The sequence below is a fragment of the Protopterus annectens genome, chromosome 13.part0, assembly GCF_019279795.1.
Source record: "Protopterus annectens isolate FY-2018-M chromosome 13.part0, PAN1.0, whole genome shotgun sequence".
Classification (NCBI taxonomy): Eukaryota; Metazoa; Chordata; order Ceratodontiformes; family Protopteridae; genus Protopterus; species Protopterus annectens.
In genome coordinates, this window is record NC_056747.1 from 231269004 (window position 1) to 231291005 (window position 22002).

At 39.9% G+C, this 22002-nt stretch overlaps 1 protein-coding gene across 2 annotated transcripts in view; it reads left to right on the forward strand.

The window, feature by feature from the left end:
- LOC122787191 (mast cell protease 1A-like) overlaps positions 1-22002 on the forward strand; it is a 107146-nt gene that overhangs the window by 71782 nt on the left and 13362 nt on the right. For both annotated transcript variants that reach the window (XM_044053778.1, XM_044053779.1), the window contains exon 4: positions 7830-8087. In XM_044053778.1, coding sequence (XP_043909713.1) covers positions 7830-8087 — 258 coding nt within the window. The remainder of the gene's footprint in view (positions 1-7829; positions 8088-22002) is intronic.

Below are 22002 nucleotides of genomic sequence, written 5' to 3' on the forward strand. Positions count from 1 at the left end.
TAAACTAACTAGTTGGTATATTTTAGTGTCAAGGTGCTCCATCATACTTGAAACGTATGCGCTATGATCCATACAGACCAACTCACCCCCCTTATCTGGCTTCATCACCCTAATCTTACAATCCTTCAAAAGTTTAATAAAATCACGTTCATTTTCATTAATATTAAGACGTGCTTTTCTGTTTCTTGATCCAATGGTATTCAAAGATCTAAAATCTATTTCGCACATTTTTTCGAAGGAAAGGATGCTAGGGTGTAGGGGCGGGTTGAACAAACTGGAGACTCTAAGAGAATTATTAAAGGTAGAACTTGTACCCATTACAGCATTGAGATTAATTTTCCGGACAAATAGTTTTAGGTCAACTATCGTATTAACCAGGTTCATACCCGAATTTGGAACAAATGTTAAGCCCAATGCAAAAAAATCAATAATTTCTTGAGGAAAGCTTAAATCTGAATAATTATAAATATGAAAATCACCCCCAGAGTTAGAGAGAATTTGTGGGTTTGGTGCATCAGTTCCAACTATCTCTTGCGCTGGTTCCTTCTGTTTCGCGTGCGTCCTTGGTGCTTGGACGTCATCGACTTGTTCAATTGGTTGGGTTGGTGCACTGGAAAACCCTGTTGAAAGCTAGTGTTTGGTTGGTTATTGTCATGGTTGTTATTGTTGACAACGTTTTGGTTGTTAGAAGAAAAAAAATTATTAACGTTGTTTCTAATGCGTTCACTTCTACGAGGAATAGAGTCTTGCCCTGAAGGAATGTCAGTTTCAACAAGAGGAATGTTAGAATCACCACCTTCAGTATTATTCCTAAATCCATAGGAAGAACCTTGAGAGTTATTAGGGTTGAAAACAGGTGGTGGAGGGGGGTATGCAGTTTTACTGGCATATTGTTGAACATCTCTTGCTATTTTTTTCTTCTTACCATTGGTCAATTTAATCATAGTGGCTTCTATGCTGTTGAAAATCCTCGTATACTCGTATTTGTAGCGAGGAAAATCAACGCTAGACTTAATTGAATGTTCCAAAGTTTCAAGTTCACTTTTTAGTAAAGCAACTTCTGATTTGTAATAATTAATTAAAACCTTAATAAATTCGTAACCTTGTCTGTTAAATAAGTCCAAAAGTTCATAATGAAATTCGGACCGTTCAATTAACCCGACAGGGTACCTCCACTGTCTGAGCCCTTTTGGAATTATTTCCTTTCTTAAGCACTCTTCTAAATAAGCAATTTCGAGCTGTAGTTTTCTACAGCGAAAAAGTTTCTGTTCAAACACATTAATGTCAATTGAAAGGTTACTCTGTGCTGCTGGCTCAGGGGAAGCTGAAATGACAAACTGAGTGTCTCCAAAAAAGTTTTCATTACCTAAATAATTCCCGAGAGAAGGGAAAGATTCGTTGGAAACCTCCTGCGTGTTACCGCCAGGCAGCTGATTACCATCTACCTGAGGAGTTGGTGCTTGCTTGCCTCTGCCTACTTCAGGTGATGCATTAGTTCTCAATTGACTATGAGATGGTAATCCGTTTCTGCCACGAACAGGCAGAGCGTTAGACTGAATTGGTGGGTGTTGCAAGTTAGAGTTTCCCAAATGGCATGCAGGCTCGATGTTAGCGCCTGATGAGTTGGAAATAGATACTAAACTCTCCACTCTTTGAGAAAGATTATCCACCCAGCCCATAAGAACTTGCAAAAGAGCCGTAATGTTCCCAACGGCGTTCGCCTCTTCGGATGCAAGAGTGGGTGTGTTTAAACTGCTGGTAACAGGCTCTTCTTGTGAAAAAAGAGAGCCTTGAGATGTCGCTCCTATTTGGTTTACCATAAAAACAAATGAACTACGAAAAAACTTCACAAACTAGTAAAACCAAAAAAAACAAGTAAAACTGGAGCCAAATAAAAGAAATTTAATGTAAGCGCTTTCGGAACAGACAATACTCTTCCTTCATCAGACAAACAATAAACACTTGGGTGTAGTTTTATAATGAAGCTAGGTACCAATAAATCAATTAATGCAAAGCATGTAGTACTTAAAGTAAACAACATGTTTTTAAAATAGAAACATGAACAGTACTAATATTGTAAACTCTGATAAAAACCATGTTGAGAAAACATTGCAACAATACCCTATTCAGAATGCCTTTGATTATTCCGTGGTTAAGGGTCAAATGGTTAGGGCAGCTAGAATGATTTCCGATGAGTCTGATTTTATTGAGGAATGCCATTTGTTGGAAAATATGTTCTTCAACAGAGGATACCCCTCAACTTTAGTTTCTAGTATCTCTACCGAAGTTATTACTAAAAGGCAATTAGGTCACTTTAGACCCTTATTAACTATGGGCAATTTAGGTGAACAAGAAACCACCAGTGATGATGTTCAGAACCTTCTAAACATTGAAACTCAAAGTTTCACAATTAGTTTTCTATGTACCCATAATTTAGACCATTCATTTATTAGGGAAACCCTTAACAAAAACTGGACTCTTATTACTGAGGACAGTAGTTTGAACAAGCTTCTTGGCAACAAACCAAAAATCACTTATAGACGAGGGCTTAACTTGAAGGCATTGCTAGAATATTCTAACAAGCCTTTGGCCAACAAGAACAAGGGCATGTTTAAATGCGGAGCATGTCACCAATGTAGATACATAAACACTGCCTACCAATTCAAAATTATGGATAAATATTATAAGGTCCAGGGTAAATAATAATGTGATACTAAAGGAGAGTTTATTCCACCTGTTGCCAAGACTGTAAAGCCTTTTACATCAGAAAAACCAAAAGGAAGCTTAAGCAATGTATATACGAGCATCAGTATGCTATCTTTAGGGGAGATAAGATCAATGCATTAGCTAGGCATATTAACGAATTCTCAGACCATAGCTTCAAGTTCACTATATTAAAACAAATGGGGTTAGACGAGAGAGGAGGGCCATAGCAAATTAAACTTGAAATGGAAGAACTGTTTTGGCAAATTAAGACTGCAGCTTATTTGCATCCAGGTCTTAATGAAACTGTTTCAGTCAAATGCTTCCTTAAATTTCTAGCCTTAAAAAGATAATTTTTACACTAGCATCTTTTGAGAGCATGATTTTTTGATTGTGCATTGCCTTATGTAGCAAGACTTAGGTTTACTTGCTTTCATAATGTTTTTAACTAGTGTTCTTTTTAATATTGTATTGTTTATTGTAGGTTAATATTTCTTTTGACACATCCACAGAATAATCAAAGGCATTCTGAATAGGGTATTGTTGCAATGTTTTCTCAACATGGTTTTTAACAGTGTTTACAATATTAGTACTGTTCATGTTTCTATTTTAAAAATGTGTTGTTTACTTTAAGTACTACACGCTTTGCATTAATTGATTTATTGGTACCTAGCTTCATTATTAAACTACACCCAAGTGTTTATTGTTTGTCTGATGAAGGAAGAGTATTGTCTGTTCCGAAAGCGCTTACATTAAATGTCTTTTATTTGGCTCCAGTTTTACTTGTTTTTTTGCTTTAATGGGAATGAAAAAACTAATGGCAATGAAAATAAGTTTGTAAGGAAAAGTATTTTTAACCCACCCTTACACTCACAGTTGCGGAATTTTGAACTGGCAGTTGAAAGTGGCTTGAGAAAAACTTTGAAACATCACAATGTACAGTCTAACATGACCCTTGCAGAAAGAGAAATTTTAAACACAGTTAGCGGTAATAGGAATTTGAGGGTTATGAAACCTGACAAAGGTGGGGGTGTTGTGTTAATGGATTATATTACCTACGAAGGCAAAATGTTGAATATCCTTAGTGATACAAACAAATACGTTTGAACATCATTAAATGAAATCAATATAGCTTATAAAAAAATATACATACTTCTGAATGACTTATTGATTGATGGACTAATAGAAGTGGAGACATACAACTTTTTGCATGTTGAAAAGCCTAAAGTACCACCAATATTTGGTATTCCAAAGATACACAAAGACATAGGTGATCCCCCTCTTAGGCCTATAGTTTCTGCAGAAGGGTCAGTAACAGCTCCACTGGCAAAATATGTGGATAAAAAGATTAAAAAAAAACTAGTTACAGACAACACAAACATACTTAAGGACTCATGGGACTTTTTGAGGAAGTTGGATAGCACATTATATTCAGAAAAAAGTGGGCTTTGCAACTCTGGATGTTATAGATTTGTTTACTTGCATACCACATGATCAGGTTTAGGATGGTTTGAAAAAATGCTCGTTGGATATAAGGAAATTACCTTCAATGAGTTTAGAACAGTTTTAGTCCTGATGGAATTAGTTCGAAAGAACAATTTTATTTTTTTCGAGGGAGAATACTACAAGCAACTAAGTGGAGTGGCAATGGGTGCACATTGTGCCCCCACTTATGCAAATATTATAATGGCATATTGGGAAAATAAGTACATTTTAAATTCAGACTACAGATGTTTTTGGAATTTTTATGGTAGGTTTTTAGATGACTTATGTTTTTTATGGGTTGACAATGAAATTACTTTTGAGAGTTTTGTAGACTATTTCAATGAGACTACCACATTTTTAAAATTTACACAAATGTTTTGTTTTGATCAAGTGAATTACTTGGATGTGAACATACAAAAGTCTGATGGTAGTTTCACATCCAAAATATTTCGTAAGGATACTTTCTCAAACTCTTATTTACACTACACAAGCACCCATCCACCCCACCAAAAGAAGGGGGTTATAAAGGGTCAACTAGTGCGAGTGAGTAGAATGACCTCTAATGATGTAATTTTTTACAAAGAATGTGAATATTTAAAATGGTTGTTTATTGATAGGGGTTACCCTATAGAACTTTTTGACCAAATGTATAAAGAAGTTTTGGCAGGAAGAAATGGTAGATTTGCCCCCATACTAGGGAAACAAGAGGTGGTTAACTTGGAGAGGAATCAGGAAGAACAAAATAAAAATAAAAACATGAATGATAATTAGAGTTCAGGTATGGTGATCACCTACGATGGTGAGGCTGGACTAGTCAGAAAGATAATAGATAGAGAATGGAAAAATTTTGCAAAAATATCAGACTTGGAGCACATTTTTGAAAATGATTTAAGATATACATACCGGAGGGGTAACAACATTAAAGGTTTGTTAGAGAGGGGTACTTATGGACGTACTCTAGAAAGAGGTATGAGGAACAAAAAAGGTGTGTTTAAATGTGGGAGCTGCAATTATTGCTCCCACATGTTGACAGGTGACATTTTGTTCTTAAAAGCAAGAAACAGGAAGATCACTTTAAACACATTTGTGAACTGTAACATGAAGGGGATTGTCTATGTGGCCTTATACAAAAAAAACCTGTGACTCATTTTATGTGGGTAAAAGCGAGAGAAAGCTTAAACAAAGATTGTATGAACATCTCTATGATATAAGGGCGAAGCAAGAGAACAATGCCCTGTATAGACACACTTGTGTGTGTAAGGATGCAGTATTTTGTTTTTTTGTTCTTGAGGTGGTACCCATTGACCCTAGAGGCGGATTGTGGGAAACTAGAGTGGAATATAGGGAACTCTACTGGCAAGTAACATTGGAAGCTTGTAGACACCCGGGTCTAAATGACATGATTTCACTCACCCCAGTTTTAAAACTCAGATCTGCCAAACTATAGAACTAAAATCACCTATACAGGATGTAAACAAATTTTACACACATTTATTAAGGTATGTTTTTAAAGGATTTTATGAACTGCAGTAAATTACTATTTATGGGAGATAAAATACATTTGGAGAAAGTTTTTATGATTGACCACTAGAGGGGGTTGTGACCTTTTAGAAATAAACACTTTTACGGTAGCCATGTTATTTATTTATTTTATATGTGTTTTCAACTATTAAATTAAAGGTTTTAATCATATTATATAAACTAAACATCAAGTGGCACAATGACTGTATATAAGTTGTGATTTTTAGGGACTGTTTTATTATGTTAGATGTGTTTTAAATGTTTTAAATGTATTAGTACACATTAGTGGTGTATACTATTTCCTTGTTTTTTACTGGTTGTGAACTAATTGCTGAGTGTATAAAGGTGGTGACATGGAGAGGGAGTTTTATCTGAAGAAGTTGTGGGAAGAAAATGTTAATTTGACCTTGCCAGCGTTAATCTTGAATGTCAGTTCGTGTGTTCATTAAACAACTGTTGAGTGCTACAACCGGTTTGGATCCTTTGTGCTTCTTTTTTTGTTATTTGTTTTCTGCAAGCACTTTCCACCTTTCGATTTTGTAAATGTGTGTCCCCAAGTCCCTGACTACTGGGTCAGCTCTTAGGGGTGTTTTGTCAGTATGATAGTTACTAGGGGTGCATGGCTTCCCAAAGGATACTATTATGCATTTCTTGACATTTAGTTTTAGTCTATGGCTCTGGCACCAGTTGTTTGTCTGTGTCACCCCTTCCTGGAGAAAATTTTTGTCAGTGGGTAATTCAATGACAGCTCCTAATTTGCAAACATCTGCAAATTTAGTCAGCCGGAGTTCATTGATGTTGGCCTTGACTTCAGAGAAGTAAATGCCAAAAAAGGAGTGGTCCCAGGACCAATCCCTGATGGACTCCACTTGTGACTGGCCTCCTTGTAGAGGTAGACTCCTCAATTCTAACTTCCTGTGTCCTGCCTGTGAGCCAGCTGGCTATTCATCAGGTTACATAAGGGTTTATATATCCAACAAATTTAATAAAACTCTGACGTCTCGGCCAAAGCCTTCAAGGAGTATAACACAATGTAAAAAGCTTGCCCCATAGATACACATACAAATGCATCAAGTTAAACAAGTCTTTAATTCTTTAATTATTTAACTGATGCATTTGCATGTGTATCTATGGGGCAGGTTTTTTACATTGTGTTATATTAATTGAAGGCTTTGGCTGAGGCGTCAGAGTTTTATTAAATTTGTTGGATATACTGGTGGTGTTTTTTTTTTTCTTTTTTGCTACAAGGCAACATTTTACTTTGTGCAGCAGCTGGTTTATATAAGGGTTTGTACCTAACCTCTTACATTTGTCCACAATACTTGAATGCAGAACTGTGTCAAATGGCTTGGCCAGGTCAAAGTAGGCAGTGTGAACCATTTTGCCCTCATCCATTTGTTTGGTGACCTCTTCAAAGAAGTCCACCAGGTTGAGTAGGCATAACCTGCCCTTGAATTAACCAAACTGGGTTGGGTCCAGTGTCTGGAGATTTCCTATGTCATTGTTCTGGAAGTCCTGTCTGCTGTAGGCATACCTGTCAACTGCTGGTATTTGGGCTGCCAGATTAGGCCTTGCTTTTACTAGATTAATGGTATTCCCCCTATATCAAGTTCATTTGGTATCTTCTAATTTATATAATGTTCCGTTGCTGTCCATGCTTTACATCTTTAATGCCATACTTTTGCCCGAGGTTATAATTTGCTTTATGATTGCTTTTTATTCACTTCTTCATTCCCTGAACACTGACTTCTCCACGTTTACCACACATTTGTATGATAATCTGTAGATGGAGCAATTGATCGTCAAAGAGCTTTACAACTGAGCAATATACTGATATTTAACTGTCACAATGGTGTTATGGCAACGTGTGCAGGGCCAGAAGCTTATAGAGGAAGAAAGTCTGGAGTAAAAGTCATGATGGGGTGAATGGCTGAATAGATAGAAGATATGCTACAACAGTGTCACATACCAATAATGAGAAATGACATTTACTGAAACAGTCTTATCTGTGATCCTGAGATGCAGTTCATTGTCTGTTGTGTACTTCATTCAGAATGTTGTAACGTCTTAACGTATTTACAGAAAGTACCTTGTTTTTTTTTTTTCCTTTTTGCTTGCAGCTTCCAAGAAAAGCAACTCTGAACCATTTTGTGCAGATAATTAAACTTCCATTATCCTGTTCAGAAGTAGAGACCGGAGAAATGTGCAATGTTGCTGGCTGGGGTTACATTGATGATGGTTCCGCTCCTGATACAATGTATGAGGTCAATGTTACTATCGTGAGCAGGGACTATTGTGTGAGATACTATCAGAAAGATGAAATAAAAGAAAGTATGATCTGTGCTGGATTTCATATAGATGGAAAGGATTCTGCCGGGGTATGTATACACACACACACACATATATATATATATATATATACTGTGATAAACTTACAGCTACCATTGAACAAATATGATGATTAAATGTCCACTATCTGGTTAGAATATAATGCCAGGTGACAGGTGCTGGGCTTCTGGCAGGTGTTACACTGATGCATCCTGATACAATGTAACTGTTAACTGTAACTGTCGTAAACAGATGTGGTTGTATTTACAATAAGGCAGATGTAACAGGCTGGGCTATTGGTAATGGAGCCCAAGTGAAAGGAAAAGACTCTTCAAAGTTATAATAAAGACTTTTCCATTAGGACCCCACCCCACCCCCATTTCTGCCTCAAACCCAAGCTGTAATTAAACTGGAGTATTTAAAGGGTGGAATGATGTATTCGTTTTATATACCCATTTAACAAATAATTTCAGTTCAATGACAATTGTTATTAAAAGTGGGCAACAACCATCTTCTACTCATCCTCATACTCATCGTCTTTACAAAAGTCAACATAAGTCTTATTATTTATTTATTTATTTTCATTTAGGTTCACGGGTGTATACTAGGCTAACAACCTTTAGGGCCATTATAAGCCATGCAACTTAAATGTGACCCACAAATTTGATTTATATAGGGCGTGATTTACTGACTGCCTCTTTGCATCAGACGCAAAGGCGCCAGACCAGGGGTGAATTTCTCATTACCCATCCATTGGTCAAAGTGGTGCTTAAATAAGGTTATGGAGGAACTCTGCTTCACATGGATGAAGAGCATGTTCCGAAGAATGGGAATTCTCTGAGAAAATGTATCTGTCAATCCAACATGTACTATTCATGTCTCAAGCAAAATTTAGGTCTTTTAATCTAGTAGTTCTGATGCTGTTTGTTTTGTGGATGTGCAAAATGTAAATCAAAACAGGGTCCAGAGATGCCTTGTATGCCAGGAAAGATCGCCTCTCAGTAGAAGGAATGATACAGAGTAAAGAGACAGGGCTTTGAGGTGATCTGCATTGGATATTTTGTTTACTACTCGTATTCTTTTATAAGGAACCTTTGTGGACAATTCTAGTTGTTGAATGTGTCTTTTCAGGTATATACCAAAGCAGGTATTATACTATAGAATGGGTCTGATGAGGAACGAGTAAAGTGGTACCATGACCCTCTCTGGACCTAGGTGCCATACCTTTACTTGTAATCTGAGCAACACAGAAAGATTTTCTTGCTACCTTGGACACGTTTGTCAAGGGTAATCTTACTATCTAAATTAGTTCCCAGATCCCTAACTAGTGAATCAACTTTTAAGAGTGTTTTATTGATGAAGTAGTTACCTGGGTGGCTGACTTCCCAAAAGGTACTATAATCCATTTCTTGGTCAGTCAGAGGCCTTTGACATTGGCTTTGACCTCTGAGAAGTAGATACCAAAGAGGAGCAAGCCCAGCACAGAGCACTGCGGGACTCCACTGGTGACAAGCCTCTTTATGGTGATGGCTTCACTGATCCTAACCTCTTGAGTCCTATCCATGAGCCAGTGATCCAGTGTGTCAGATGCCTAGTCCCATAAGTTTGTTGAGAATTCCCAGGTGAGGTATTGTATCAAATGCTTTAGCCAGATCTATGTAGGCCGTATACACCACTTTCCTGTCATCCATTGCCTTAGAGACCTTTTCAAAGACGTCCACCAGGTTCACTAAGCATGACCTTCTTTTGACACAGCCAAACTAGAATGGATCTAGTGTCAGGAGGTTTCTTATATCCTTCTTGACAATTTCCATAATAATTATTTCCATGGTTTTGAAACTAAGGCTAGTCAGACTAATGGGTCTGTAGTTTCCAGGATCTGTTGAATGTCCTCCCTTGTAAAGGGGATGACCATCACAGTCCTCCATTCTCATGGCACAAAGTTTGTTTTAAGACTATAGTTAAGTAGTGACTCCAGGGGTCCCAGTAAGTTGCATTTTACACTTGTCAGGAGGCATCCCAAAATGTTATTGGAGACCATTGAGGTAGTATTCTTGGCTTTAACAAGTGCAGCCAGTGCATAGGTTCATAGGTTAGTACTAGGCTAACTGCCCTTGTGAGCCATTTTAAGCCTAGCCAATTATCCCTTGTGAGACTCAAACCCTGCACTTTGTGTTTGTAAGGCAAACACCTCAACCATTAGGCCAACCTCCCATCCCCCTGCACCTGCATGCTCCCTAATTATAGTTGGAGGTGTAATGTTTGAGGGTATATCTTGGGGGATGGTTGGAGTGATGGGGGAAAAGCTGGAAGTGAATTTGTCCTCTAACAGGTTCACTATATTGCCAGGCTGGGTGAATGTGGCGCCATTAACAACCAGTTCAGCACATTGCTGTGCACTGTCCTTGAGGTTTCTGACATAGCTGAAGAAGGCCTTATGGCTATCTCTCACATGGGAGGTTATCTTAACCTCAAAGTTGGCTTTGTTTGATCTAATTAACACTTTCAGTTGCCTATTTAGTTTGATAAGAGAGTTTTTATCTTTATGGGAATTACCCTTCCTGATTTTTGTGATATTTTTTTTCTTTTGTTGTATATCCTGTTTAATTTGGGATGCCACCAGGGAGGATTTTTTTCTGGGGCTTTCTTCTGGTAGGTACAGCAGCCTGTATACAGCCATTGACATGGTTGCACAGAGTTTCTGAGAGCAGTTCAGCATAAGCTGCTTTGTTCTTGGGGTTTGGAGGGGTATTGAATTTTGACAAACAAACACTTAATGAAAGGTAGTTTGCCTTGGTATAGTTCCTTACAGCTACTACTGTTACTGGGGTTGCTGAGCTGATTTTGATTTTGATTTAGAAGGAGACAGCTTTATGGTCACTGGGCTTTTTCACTGTTTGGTCAAGGATGTTTGTATTTGCAAAGTCCAGGAATCTCTGAGCCTGTAGATTTGGGGCCTTGTAGGATTCCCACTCTATAGAGGGGTAATCAAAGTCTCCCATGAGTAGGATGTAAGGATGGATGGTAAGTGTTTCCAGTAGGTCCAAGTATGCTTTGTGAGCTTCTTGTGACATGGAGGGTGACCAATAGGTGGCTAGGATATAATACAGGATTTTGTCTGTGGTAGTCTGTACGTGGATGAAACCTAGAGCATCATCCTGTTTGAACAATCTAAAGGTAAACCTATTACTGATGTATATAGAGACACCGCTACCTTTAGCCCTTGTCTGTGCAGTTACTGGTCTAAAAACATGGAACGCACTGAAATCTTGCACTGCCAAGGTATTCTGTGCTGTTTTAAACCATATCTCAGAAAGTGCACAGATTTCGATATTCTTGAGTGTGAGGAGGGCTTGGATTGACAGTAGTTTTTTATTCAGACTCCTGATATTGAGCTTTAATACCTTGAGGTTCAGGTGAGTTGATTTTGCTATGTTATTATCTTTAGCAATTTTATATTACCTAAACAAAGGCACTTTGGGGTGGATAAAGTTTTAGCCAGTATTTGAAAACCTAGAGGGGGCAGGTGCAGACCATCCTTAGCAAAGCAGTGTGATCTGTTACCCATGTCCTCCCAAGCTGACAAATATTGGGTCCCCTTAGAATGACACCAGAAAGACAGCCAGTTGTAAAATCAATCATCTTTTGCTAATATTGTGGCATCTTCCTCATTGATGGTAATATGATGCTCAGCTCATACCAGCCTGGGACACATAGTCTGAGAGCTCCACAATATCTTTCGTCATATAGACTAGGGAGGTATGTCTTTGGTCATTTACACCTACATGGACTATGATGGAATCATAATGGTACTTGCGGCGTAAGGACTTTAGTGTGTGTTTGTGATTTGGCAAATCCTGGCTCCAGATAATCAACTAACAGTTCTCTTCTCCTTGATCTGCCTGGTTAGAGGGGCATCAGTATTCCTTACAATGGAGTCCTCTGTGATGAGAGTCCTGGGAAGTGTGTTTGCCTTCCCTGTCGGCTTAGTGTTTACCAAAAGGAACCAACCTTTTTTTTTCCTTTTTCCTTTTTTTTTCCCACTTTAAAACCCCCCCAAAAAAAAAAACCCTTTAAAAAAAAGGAAAAGGTTTTTTTGCAGCCTATTTAAGGCCAAACGGGGAAGGGCTGAAACCCCTCTTCCCCCCCCCCCCAAAACCTCCAGGACCTTTTGGGGGCAAAAGGCCCAGAGACCAGACAGGAGGAGAAGGCAACTACACACACCACAAAACCAGCCTCACATAATTCTACCACTCCACTGAATCAAACACATAAACACACAAAGGCATACTCAGAGGCTCTGAGTAAAAATTTACCTAAACAGCAGAGGCCTCCAAAGCAGACACCCAAACAACTGCTACCTCAAGACACCCCACAAGCAACACATAAACCACAAAAGCAGTGTGCAAAGCAGTCACAGCCCTTAAGGCCAAATACAACACCAAACATACTTGTCATAGGTGACTCCATAGTCAGACACACTGACGTCCCACTCACCAGGCTGAACAAGGAGAGGGTCACAGTAAGCTGCCTATCGAGCTAGAATCCGCCACATAACACAAGCACTCGGGTCACTCCACGGCAAGTAAAATATGACACAGTCATTGTCCATGCTGGTGTGAACGACCTGAGACGTACCTCCCTGGACTACATGAAAAGAGACATAGAGGAGCTCTCTGATTATGTAGCCCAGGCAGGTATGACCCTAACCCTGAGCAATATCCTTCCTTCACCAAGAATGATGCCACAATATAGAGACAAGATGATCAGCTTTAACAATTGGCTTAATGTCTGGTGTCATTCAAAGGGGATCCAGTGTCTGTCTGCCTGGGATGACATGCTTGACAAGCCACGCTGCTGCCATAGGGATGGCTTGCACCTGTAACCCTGGGATTCCGGATATTGGCTAAGGCTCTTGCCACCCTCATAGTGCCTTTTTTAGGCAAGGCTCAAATTCTAAACCTACCACCCTAGAAAACAAAAATAGGAAGAAACTGAGGGTAATGCTGCTCAATGCCAGAAGTCTAAATCTCAAAATGCACTTTTCGAGGCCCTTCTCAGTATGGAGAACATCGATGTCTGTGCTGTAACTGAAACCTGGTTCAAGGCTCCTGAGAGCACCCCGGCACTATTAGGTTTTACCTCATATCATGCGTTCCAGCCCCAAAACCCGGACCACACCACAAAAGGAGGGTGTGTATCCGTATTCATAAAGGATACCCACACCTCCAGGTTGGTGGCAACGCACGAAGCTCGAAACCATCCAGGTGCAACTAACCATAGGCAAAACTGCTCTACAAATTGTAGCATGCTACAGGCCACCCTCTCAAACTCAGGAACCCCACACAGCCTTCCTGAAGACACTGGAGGGTATAAATGTATCTCCAAACGCCATCATATTGGGTGACTTCAACTACCGAATATAGACTGGGAACATTACTCAAGCCCTAACTTTCTAGCCCAACGGTTCCTGGAGTTCATAAATTCAAATGCCATGGAACAGCTAGTCACTGTTCCCACGAGAGGAGAAAATATACTAGATCTCATTGTCACAAACATGGGGACAAAATGCTCCACACCGAAGTATATCCCTCATTGGTGAGATCTGATCATAAACTAATCTCACTGGAAATCCACATCCCGCCCCCACCCCAAACAAAAAAGACCATAGTGAAGAACTTCTCTAAAGCAAACTTCACACTACTCAAGACTGGTGTGGTATCCTTCAAGGCCCCTGAGCCAGTGGAAACCACAACCCAAGCTTGAAGCCCTTACAAATGCCTTCTATGAACACCTCCAGGACTGCATGGATCAGGCAATCCCAAATAAAACCAAGACTCTTTCCACAAAAGGCAAACGTCCAGTCTGGTGGACCCCAGCCATTAACAAACTTTACAATAAGAGGAGAAAGCTATTACATGATAGAACAAAATCCATAAAAGGGAAGTCACCCTGATCATTATTAGTAAAAAATACGAGCACTCATAAAATCAACTAAGGCCAATTTTGAGAGAAAATTTGCCATGGATTCAAAGGACAATCATAAGGCCTTTTTCAGCTATGTTAGGAACCTGGGTGGAAACTCCCAGATATGCTCAGAATTAGTCCAAAATGATACGAAATCACTGAACCCACAGACATTGCCAACATACTGGCAGACAGGTTCAGTGCAAACTTCACCCCCCCCCCCCTAAAGGAGAGATAACTATCCCAGCCGAGTGTAGCCTCCCGGACATCTCAAATGCGCAGGTGAAAGCTGCTCTCTCTAAAGCTAAAAACACAGCATCAATGGGACCGGATGGTGTCCCCGGCTGTGTGCTACACGAGCTAAATGAGGAATTAAACCCGCACATAAGGCAGCTGTTTAATCTCAGCCTTACCACAGGATACGTGCCCAAGGAGTGGCGTCACGGCAACTGTTGTCCCACTCCACAAAGGCGGCACCTCTACGGACCCTGGTAATTACCGCCCCATAAGCTTAACAAGTCTAGTCTGCAAAGCTATGGAGAGGATCATAATGGAGCTCATAAACAAAGATATAGGGGACTTGCAGACATTGGACCCGACCCAGTTTGGCTTTGTCAAGGGAAGATCATGCCTTTTGAACTTGGTCGACTTCTTCAAACAGTCACCAAGGCCATTGATGAGGAAAGGCAGTCCATACAGCCTACCTTGACCTTGCAAAGGCTTTTGACACAATACCCCACTCGGGTATTGTAGAAAAACTTACCAGCTTAAATGTAAACCCATATGTCACAAGATGGGTTGCAAACTGGCTTAAGGACAGAACCCACAGGGTTAGAGTTGCTGGCGCTGTGTCAGACTCCAAGCCGGTCACAAGTGGTGTCCCACAGGGCTCGGTCCTTGGCCCCCTATTGTTTGGCATCTACTTCTCAGAAGTACAGGCCAACATAGGAGGACTTTGGCTGACAAAGTTTGCAGACGACTGCAAACTGGGCGCCATAGTGGAAAGTGCATCAGACACGGATATCCTTCAGAAGGGACTCATGGAAACAGATAGCTGGTGCCAGAGCCATGGCCTGAAGTTAAACGCCAAAAAATGTATAGTCATACCCTTCGGGAAAAACAAGGTAACCCCAAGCTACCATTTAGGTGGCAATCCACTAAGCACAGAAGAGGTTATCAAAGACCTGGGGACCCAGGTTGACAGTGGCCTTTCTTTTGACACTCACATTGCTAAAGTGGTTAGAAAGACCTTCTACATTGCCCACCTGATCATGAAGGGATTCACATCCAGATCTAGTGAGGTTATTGTTCCCCTGTACTCTTCACTTATCAGACCAATGATCGAGTACAATGCCCCATTCGGGATGTATCTCACCCGACATCTGCAGCAATTGGAGAGACCCCAAAAGTTCCTCACCAAAAGGATAAAGGGACTCCAAAATCTGTCATATGCTGCCAGATTGAAGAAACTCCAGCTCTATTCAGTCGCATACCGTCTGCTCAGAGGTGACATGTGCCTGACATACAAGGCCAAGTCCAACCCGGAATTAATGGACATGCTCCACCTCAAAAAATCCAAATCCACCAAAACCACTAGAGCAAGCGACTTAAACCTTAGCACGGATATAAATAGGACGTGCTGGAGGGATAGATTTATCACTCAGAGACTCCCTATGCTGTGGAATAAAATCCCGGTCCATGTGAGGCAGAGCACCTCGCTGACTCTGTTCAAGAGAAATCTAGACCTGTGGATGGGAGATCGTAGGTTTACCCCGGGAATCATCTCTGTGTCACTGCTGGACAGAGTCACAACAAACTAATGGGCACAGTATTTTTTCATATAAGGGGTGGCGTAAGCCACAAAAATTTGGGCTAGGCTTATAAATGCCTTAGGGCAGATAGCCTAGTATAAACCTATGAACCTATGAACCTATGAACATGTACTATTTATGTCTCAAGCAAAATTTAGGTCTTTTAATCTAGTAGTTCTGATGCTGTTTGTTTTGTGGTTGTGCAAAAGGTAAATCAAAACAGGGTCCAGAGATGCCTTGTATGCCAGGAAAGATCGCCTCTCAGTAGAAGGAATGATACAGAGTAAAGAGACAGGCCTTTGAGGTGATCTGCATTGGATATTTTGTTTACTACTCGTATTCTTTTATAAGGAACCTTTGTGGACAATTCTAGTTGTTGAATGTGTCTTTTCAGGTATATACCAAAGCAGGTATTATACTATAGAATGGGTCTGATAAGGAACGAGTACAGTGGTACCATGACCCTCTCTGGACCTAGGTGCCATGCCTTTACTTGTAATCTGAGCAGCACAGAAGGATTTTCTTGCTACCTTGGACACGTTTGTCAAGGGTAAGCTTACTATCTAAATTAGTTCCCAGATCCCTAACTAGTGAATCAACTTTTAAGAGTGTTTTATTGATGACGTACTTACCTGGGTGGCTGACTTCCCAAAAGGTACTATAATCCATTTCTTGGTCAGTCAGAGGCCTTTGACATTGGCTTTGACCTCTGAGAAGTAGATACCAAAGAGGAGCAAGCCCAGCACAGAGCACTGCGGGACTCCACTGGTGACAAGCCTCTTTATGGTGATGGCTTCACTGATCCTAACCTCTTGAGTCCTATCCATGAGCCAGTGATCCAGTGTGTCAGATGCCTAGTCCCATAAGTTTGTTGAGAATTCCCAGGTGAGGTATTGTATCAAATGCTTTAACCAGATCTATGTAGGCCGTATACACCACTTTCCTGTCATCCATTGCCTTAGAGACCTTTTCAAAGACGTCCACCAGGTTCACTAAGCATGACCTTCTTTTGACACAGCCAAACTAGAATGGATCTAGTGTCAGGAGGTTTCTTATGTCCTTCTTGACAATTTCCATAATAATTATTTCCATGGTTTTGAAACTAAGGCTAGTCAGACTAATGGGTCTGTAGTTTCCAGGATCTGTTGAATGTCCTCCCTTGTAAAGGGGATGACCATCACAGTCCTCCATTCTCATGGCACAAAGTTTGTTTTAAGACTATAGTTAAGTAGTGACTCCAGGGGTCCCAGTAAGTTGCATTTTACACTTGTCAGGAGGCATCCCAAAATGTTATTGGAGACCATTGAGGTAGTATTCTTGGCTTTAACAAGTGCAGCCAGTGCATAGGTTCATAGGTTAGTACTAGGCTAACTGCCCTTGTGAGCCATTTTAAGCCTAGCCAATTATCCCTTGTGAGACTCAAACCCTGCACTTTGTGTTTGTAAGGCAAACACCTCAACCATTAGGCCAACCTCCCATCCCCCTGCACCTGCATGCTCCCTAATTATAGTTGGAGGTGTAATGTTTGAGGGTATATCTTGGGGGATGGTTGGAGTGATGGGGGAAAAGCTAGAAGTGAATTTGTCCTCTAACAGGTTCACTATATTGCCAGGCTGGGTGAATGTGGCGCCATTAACAACCAGTTCAGCACATTGCTGTACACTGTCCTTGAGGTTTCTGACATAGCTGAAGAAGGCCTTATGGCTATCACTCACATGGGAGGTTATCTTAACCTCAAAGTTGGCTTTGTTTGATCTAATTAACACTTTCAGTTGCCTATTTAGTTTGATAAGAGAGTTTTTATCTTTATGGGAATTACCCTTCCTGATTTTTGTGATATTTTTTTTCTTTTGTTGTATATCCTGTTTAATTTGGGATGCCACCAGGGAGGATTTTTTTCTGGGGCTTTCTTCTGGTAGGTACAGCAGTCTGTATACAGCCATTGACATGGTTGCACAGAGTTTCTGAGAGCAATTCAGCATAAGCTGCTTTGTTCTTGGGGTTTGGAGGGGTATTGAATTTTGACAAACAAACACTTAATGAAAGGTAGTTTGCCTTGGTATAGTTCCTTACAGCTACTACTGTTACTGGGGTTGCTGAGCTGATTTTGATTTTGATTTAGAAGGAGACAGCTTTATGGTCACTGGGCTTTTTCACTGTTTAGTCAAGGATGTTTGTATTTGCAAAGTCCAGGAATCTCTGAGCCTGTAGATTTGAGGCCTTGTAGGATTCCCACTCTATAGAGGGGTAATCAAAGTCTCCCATGAGTAGGATGTAAGGATGGATGGTAAGTGTTTCCAGTAGGTCCAAGTATGCATTGTGAGCTTCTTGTGACATGGAGAGTGACCAATAGGTGGCTAGGATATAATACAGGATTTTGTCTGTGGTAGTCTGTACGTGGATGAAACCTAGAGCATCATCCTGTTTGAACAATCTAAAGGTAAACCTATTACTGATGTATATAGAGACACCGCTACCTTTAGCCCTTGTCTGTGCAGTTACTGGTCTAAAAACGTGGAACGCACTGAAATCTTGCACTGCCAAGGTATTCTGTGCTGTTTTAAACCATATCTCAGAAAGTGCACAGATTTCGATATTTTTGAGTGTGAGGAGGGCTTGGATTGACAGTAGTTTTTTATTCAGACTCCTGATATTGAGCTTTAATACCTTGAGGTTCAGGTGAGTTGATTTTGCTATGTTATTATCTTTAGCAACTTTATATTACCTAAACAAAGGCACTTTGGGGTGGATAAAGTTTTAGCCAGTATTTGAAAACCTAGAGGGGGCAGGTGCAGACCACCCTTAGCAAAGCAGTGTGATCTGTTACCCATGTCCTCCCAAGCTGACAAATATTGGGTCCCCTTAGAATGACACCAGAAAGACAGCCAGTTGTAAAATCAATCATCTTTTGCTAATATTGTGGCATCTTCCTCATTGATGGTAATATGATGCTCAGCTCATACCAGCCTGGGACACATAGTCTGAGAGCTCCACAATATCTTTCATCATATAGTCTAGGGAGGTATGTCTTTGGTCATTTACACCTACATGGACTATGATGGAATCATAATGGTACTTGTGGCGTAATGACTTTAGTGTGTGTGTGTGTGTGTGTGATTTGGCAAATCCTGGCTCCAGATAATCAACTAACAGTTCTCTTCTCCTTGATCAGCCTGGTTAGAGGGGCATCAGTATTCCTTACAATGGAGTCCTCTGTGATGAGAGTCCTGGGAAGTGTGTTTGCTTTCCCTGCGGGCTTAGTGTTTGGAGCTCCTCTGAGGGTGACTGTATGTGTGGCTGTTAGGTGTTCTTTTTTATGACTGCCTTTGGGCTTGCTGAGGCATAGCTTTGGCAACAGATGGTCTAGGAGATATTTGTTGTTTAGGAAGATTGCTTTCACATGCCTCAGCATACATTAGTCTATGCGAGTGCTGTGTGCTATGTGAGGTGGATGTTGTGTGTGTGGTTTTGATAACCTCATATGCACATGTATGCAAGAGTTTAGCCTCCACTGTCATTGTGTAAGTAAACCTCTCAGATACTATGCCTGTTTTTTTAAGGATTAAGTGGTTGCCATAAAACATGAGACAGATTGTTACATTGTCTCAAGATGCCCATATCCACCAGGCTAGCTACAGAGAAGTTAGGAGATTGCATATCCATGCTATCCAATCCTTTGATTGGTGAGCTATGAGTGGGCAGTGTATTAGGGTTAAAAGGCTATTAAGAGTGCTTTGTTGGTGTAGATTATGCTAAACAGTATTACATTCTGCTAACCTTAATGTTTATACTTTACTATGGGGGCTTTATTGGGGCAGATTATGCTAAAAGGTACTAAAGTCTACTAACTTTAATGTTTACACTATACTGAATTCTACTAAATCTGTACGTATTGCCACTCGATGCCCAGCTAGATTCTCTAACTTGTCGGCACAAAAGGTATTTGTTCTGTATTTACTGGTTTACATGGTACAGTTTTATATACACTGTTTTATAAGGAAAATTTGCTTTCTAGGATGCATCTATGGAAAGCAATCGGTGGGAAGAGTACTTAAAGAGCATATACAACAGGCAATAGCAATGAAGGAGGGGAAGGAGGGATTTTGGAAATTACCATAATGAGTGAGGTCCAGAGAGAGGCAGAGCCTTATAAAACCACAACAGAAAAATTGTGTGTGGGGGGTAGGAATAAATAGGAAGTAGCAGGCTTGCTAGAGAATGATCCAATCAAATAAAGCCAATATTGGAGCTCTTTTAGAAACATTAGCTTAATGTTTCAACGGGGGGGGCAGAAACAAAGAACAGGATACTAGAAAGACAATGGAATGCAACTTCTCTGAGCTGGAGGTTAGAATTTCTGAAATTTTAACATAATGTCTTATTTGGGGGATGGGGCAGCTACAAAGAAGAGAGGAACAGAAAGGCACTAGAATGCAACTTTAAGAAGATAAATGATAAGCAGAATATAAAATTATAGAATCAAGATTAGAATATTGACAGCTGTAAAAGCACTGATCCAGAAATCCTGGAGCAGAAAAAAACTAATATTCTTACTATTGAATCCAACTACAGTTTAAGGCAGCAGACTATTCAGAAATTTGCGCTGTTTATGGAAAAATGCAGTAATAAATGACTAAATAAAGTTCAAATCTGGCAATAGTCCACAGTTCTGCAACAACTGTGAATGAAACTACAACACTAAGGCCCAGAAGGGTTTGAAATACAAATGACTATCTTTTACAAGTAATTCTACTTGTGAAGATAGAAGTGCAGTATATTGCTCAAACATAATGTTTCCAAAACTACAGATTAAGCTACAAAACTAAGGTCCCAGAACAAACTAAAACTTGCAAACAAAGATGAAAATAGCAAATAAGTACAAAAAAGTATCATCACACATGTCACTATAAGTGCAACTTAAATATCTAAGCAGAACTGAAATAAAGACTTTGCTTATTTTAAAGTCCAACTGGTCCATGCAAGACTATTTCTTAGTAAAGGCCCAGGAAGAAAAGATCACACATAAAAGAGTTTAAGCAAATATACTATAATAAAATGGAATATAACTTAGCCTATACATAAAGTAGAAAAAAAGGCAGTCATATTTTTTGCCAGGAAGGTACTGAAGAAATTGAAAGAAGCAATGGAGAAGCAAAACAAAGGAAAGTGTGTGTTATGAGAATATTAAGATGTAGGAGTGGAAATTTTAGCAGCAAGGTAGAAATAGCTGTTGAGAGTAAAAAATTACAGAATAGATGGTATTTCAAGAAAGCAAAAGAGAGAGGGAGAAGTTAACATTTCAAAGATGGAAAGTAACCAATCTGAGTGTATAAAGTAAGAAAAGTTCCTTATAATATGCATAGAAACTTTAGAAAATATATTAAATTACTATGGGATTAAATATTAACACAGGAACAATAAAACTGTAACAAAGATAAGACAGAACTAGAAAAACTGAGAGAAAGAGGAAAGATTTGCCTGGAGAACAAAAGCAGGGACAGAGCTAGCAGTTAAGAAGGTGAGCTGTAAGTTTAAACTTGAAGTTTTGGGAAGAATATATTTGTCTAATGGTGGAACAGAGGTTGTCCCATATGTTTGATAAATTAGGGGAATAAAGGGAGTCACCATAACTGTTATGTGATTTTTGGACTGTGGAAATGTTTTATTTTATTTTATTTCTGGGGTACAGCACTGCCGTGCATATACCTTATTTAGACTCAGCCTGAGTGCAGTGTCTGGTTAAGTGACCTGCTCAGAGTCATACAGTTAGGCAAAGGAGGCTGAGGAAATCAAACCCTGCACCACTGTACTACAGCAAACAGCTCATCACCAGCTCTTTATTCCTCTAAGCCAACTGACAGACAGATTAAGGTTTGGCTCCTTAGAGTGGAGAGATTGAGTTGGGGAGTAACAATGAATGAGAGAGGTAAGGCATGGGCATTTGCTGGGATAATAAAGGAAAGTTTTGAGGAAGTTTAGCTGTCAATAGGTCAGAAAATTGGAAAACTACTACCAGTTCAGCTTTTTAAGGGCAATGCGTTGATGAGTCCTGCTAGGCATCCTTGATACAACTTTAAAATTTGATTAAAGCATTTTTCTAATTTATTTAGCTGTAATGTATTGGCATTTGTAAGAATTAGGATGGTCATACAGCAGACCAGGTAAGAGGTAGACTCTAGCTGTAAAC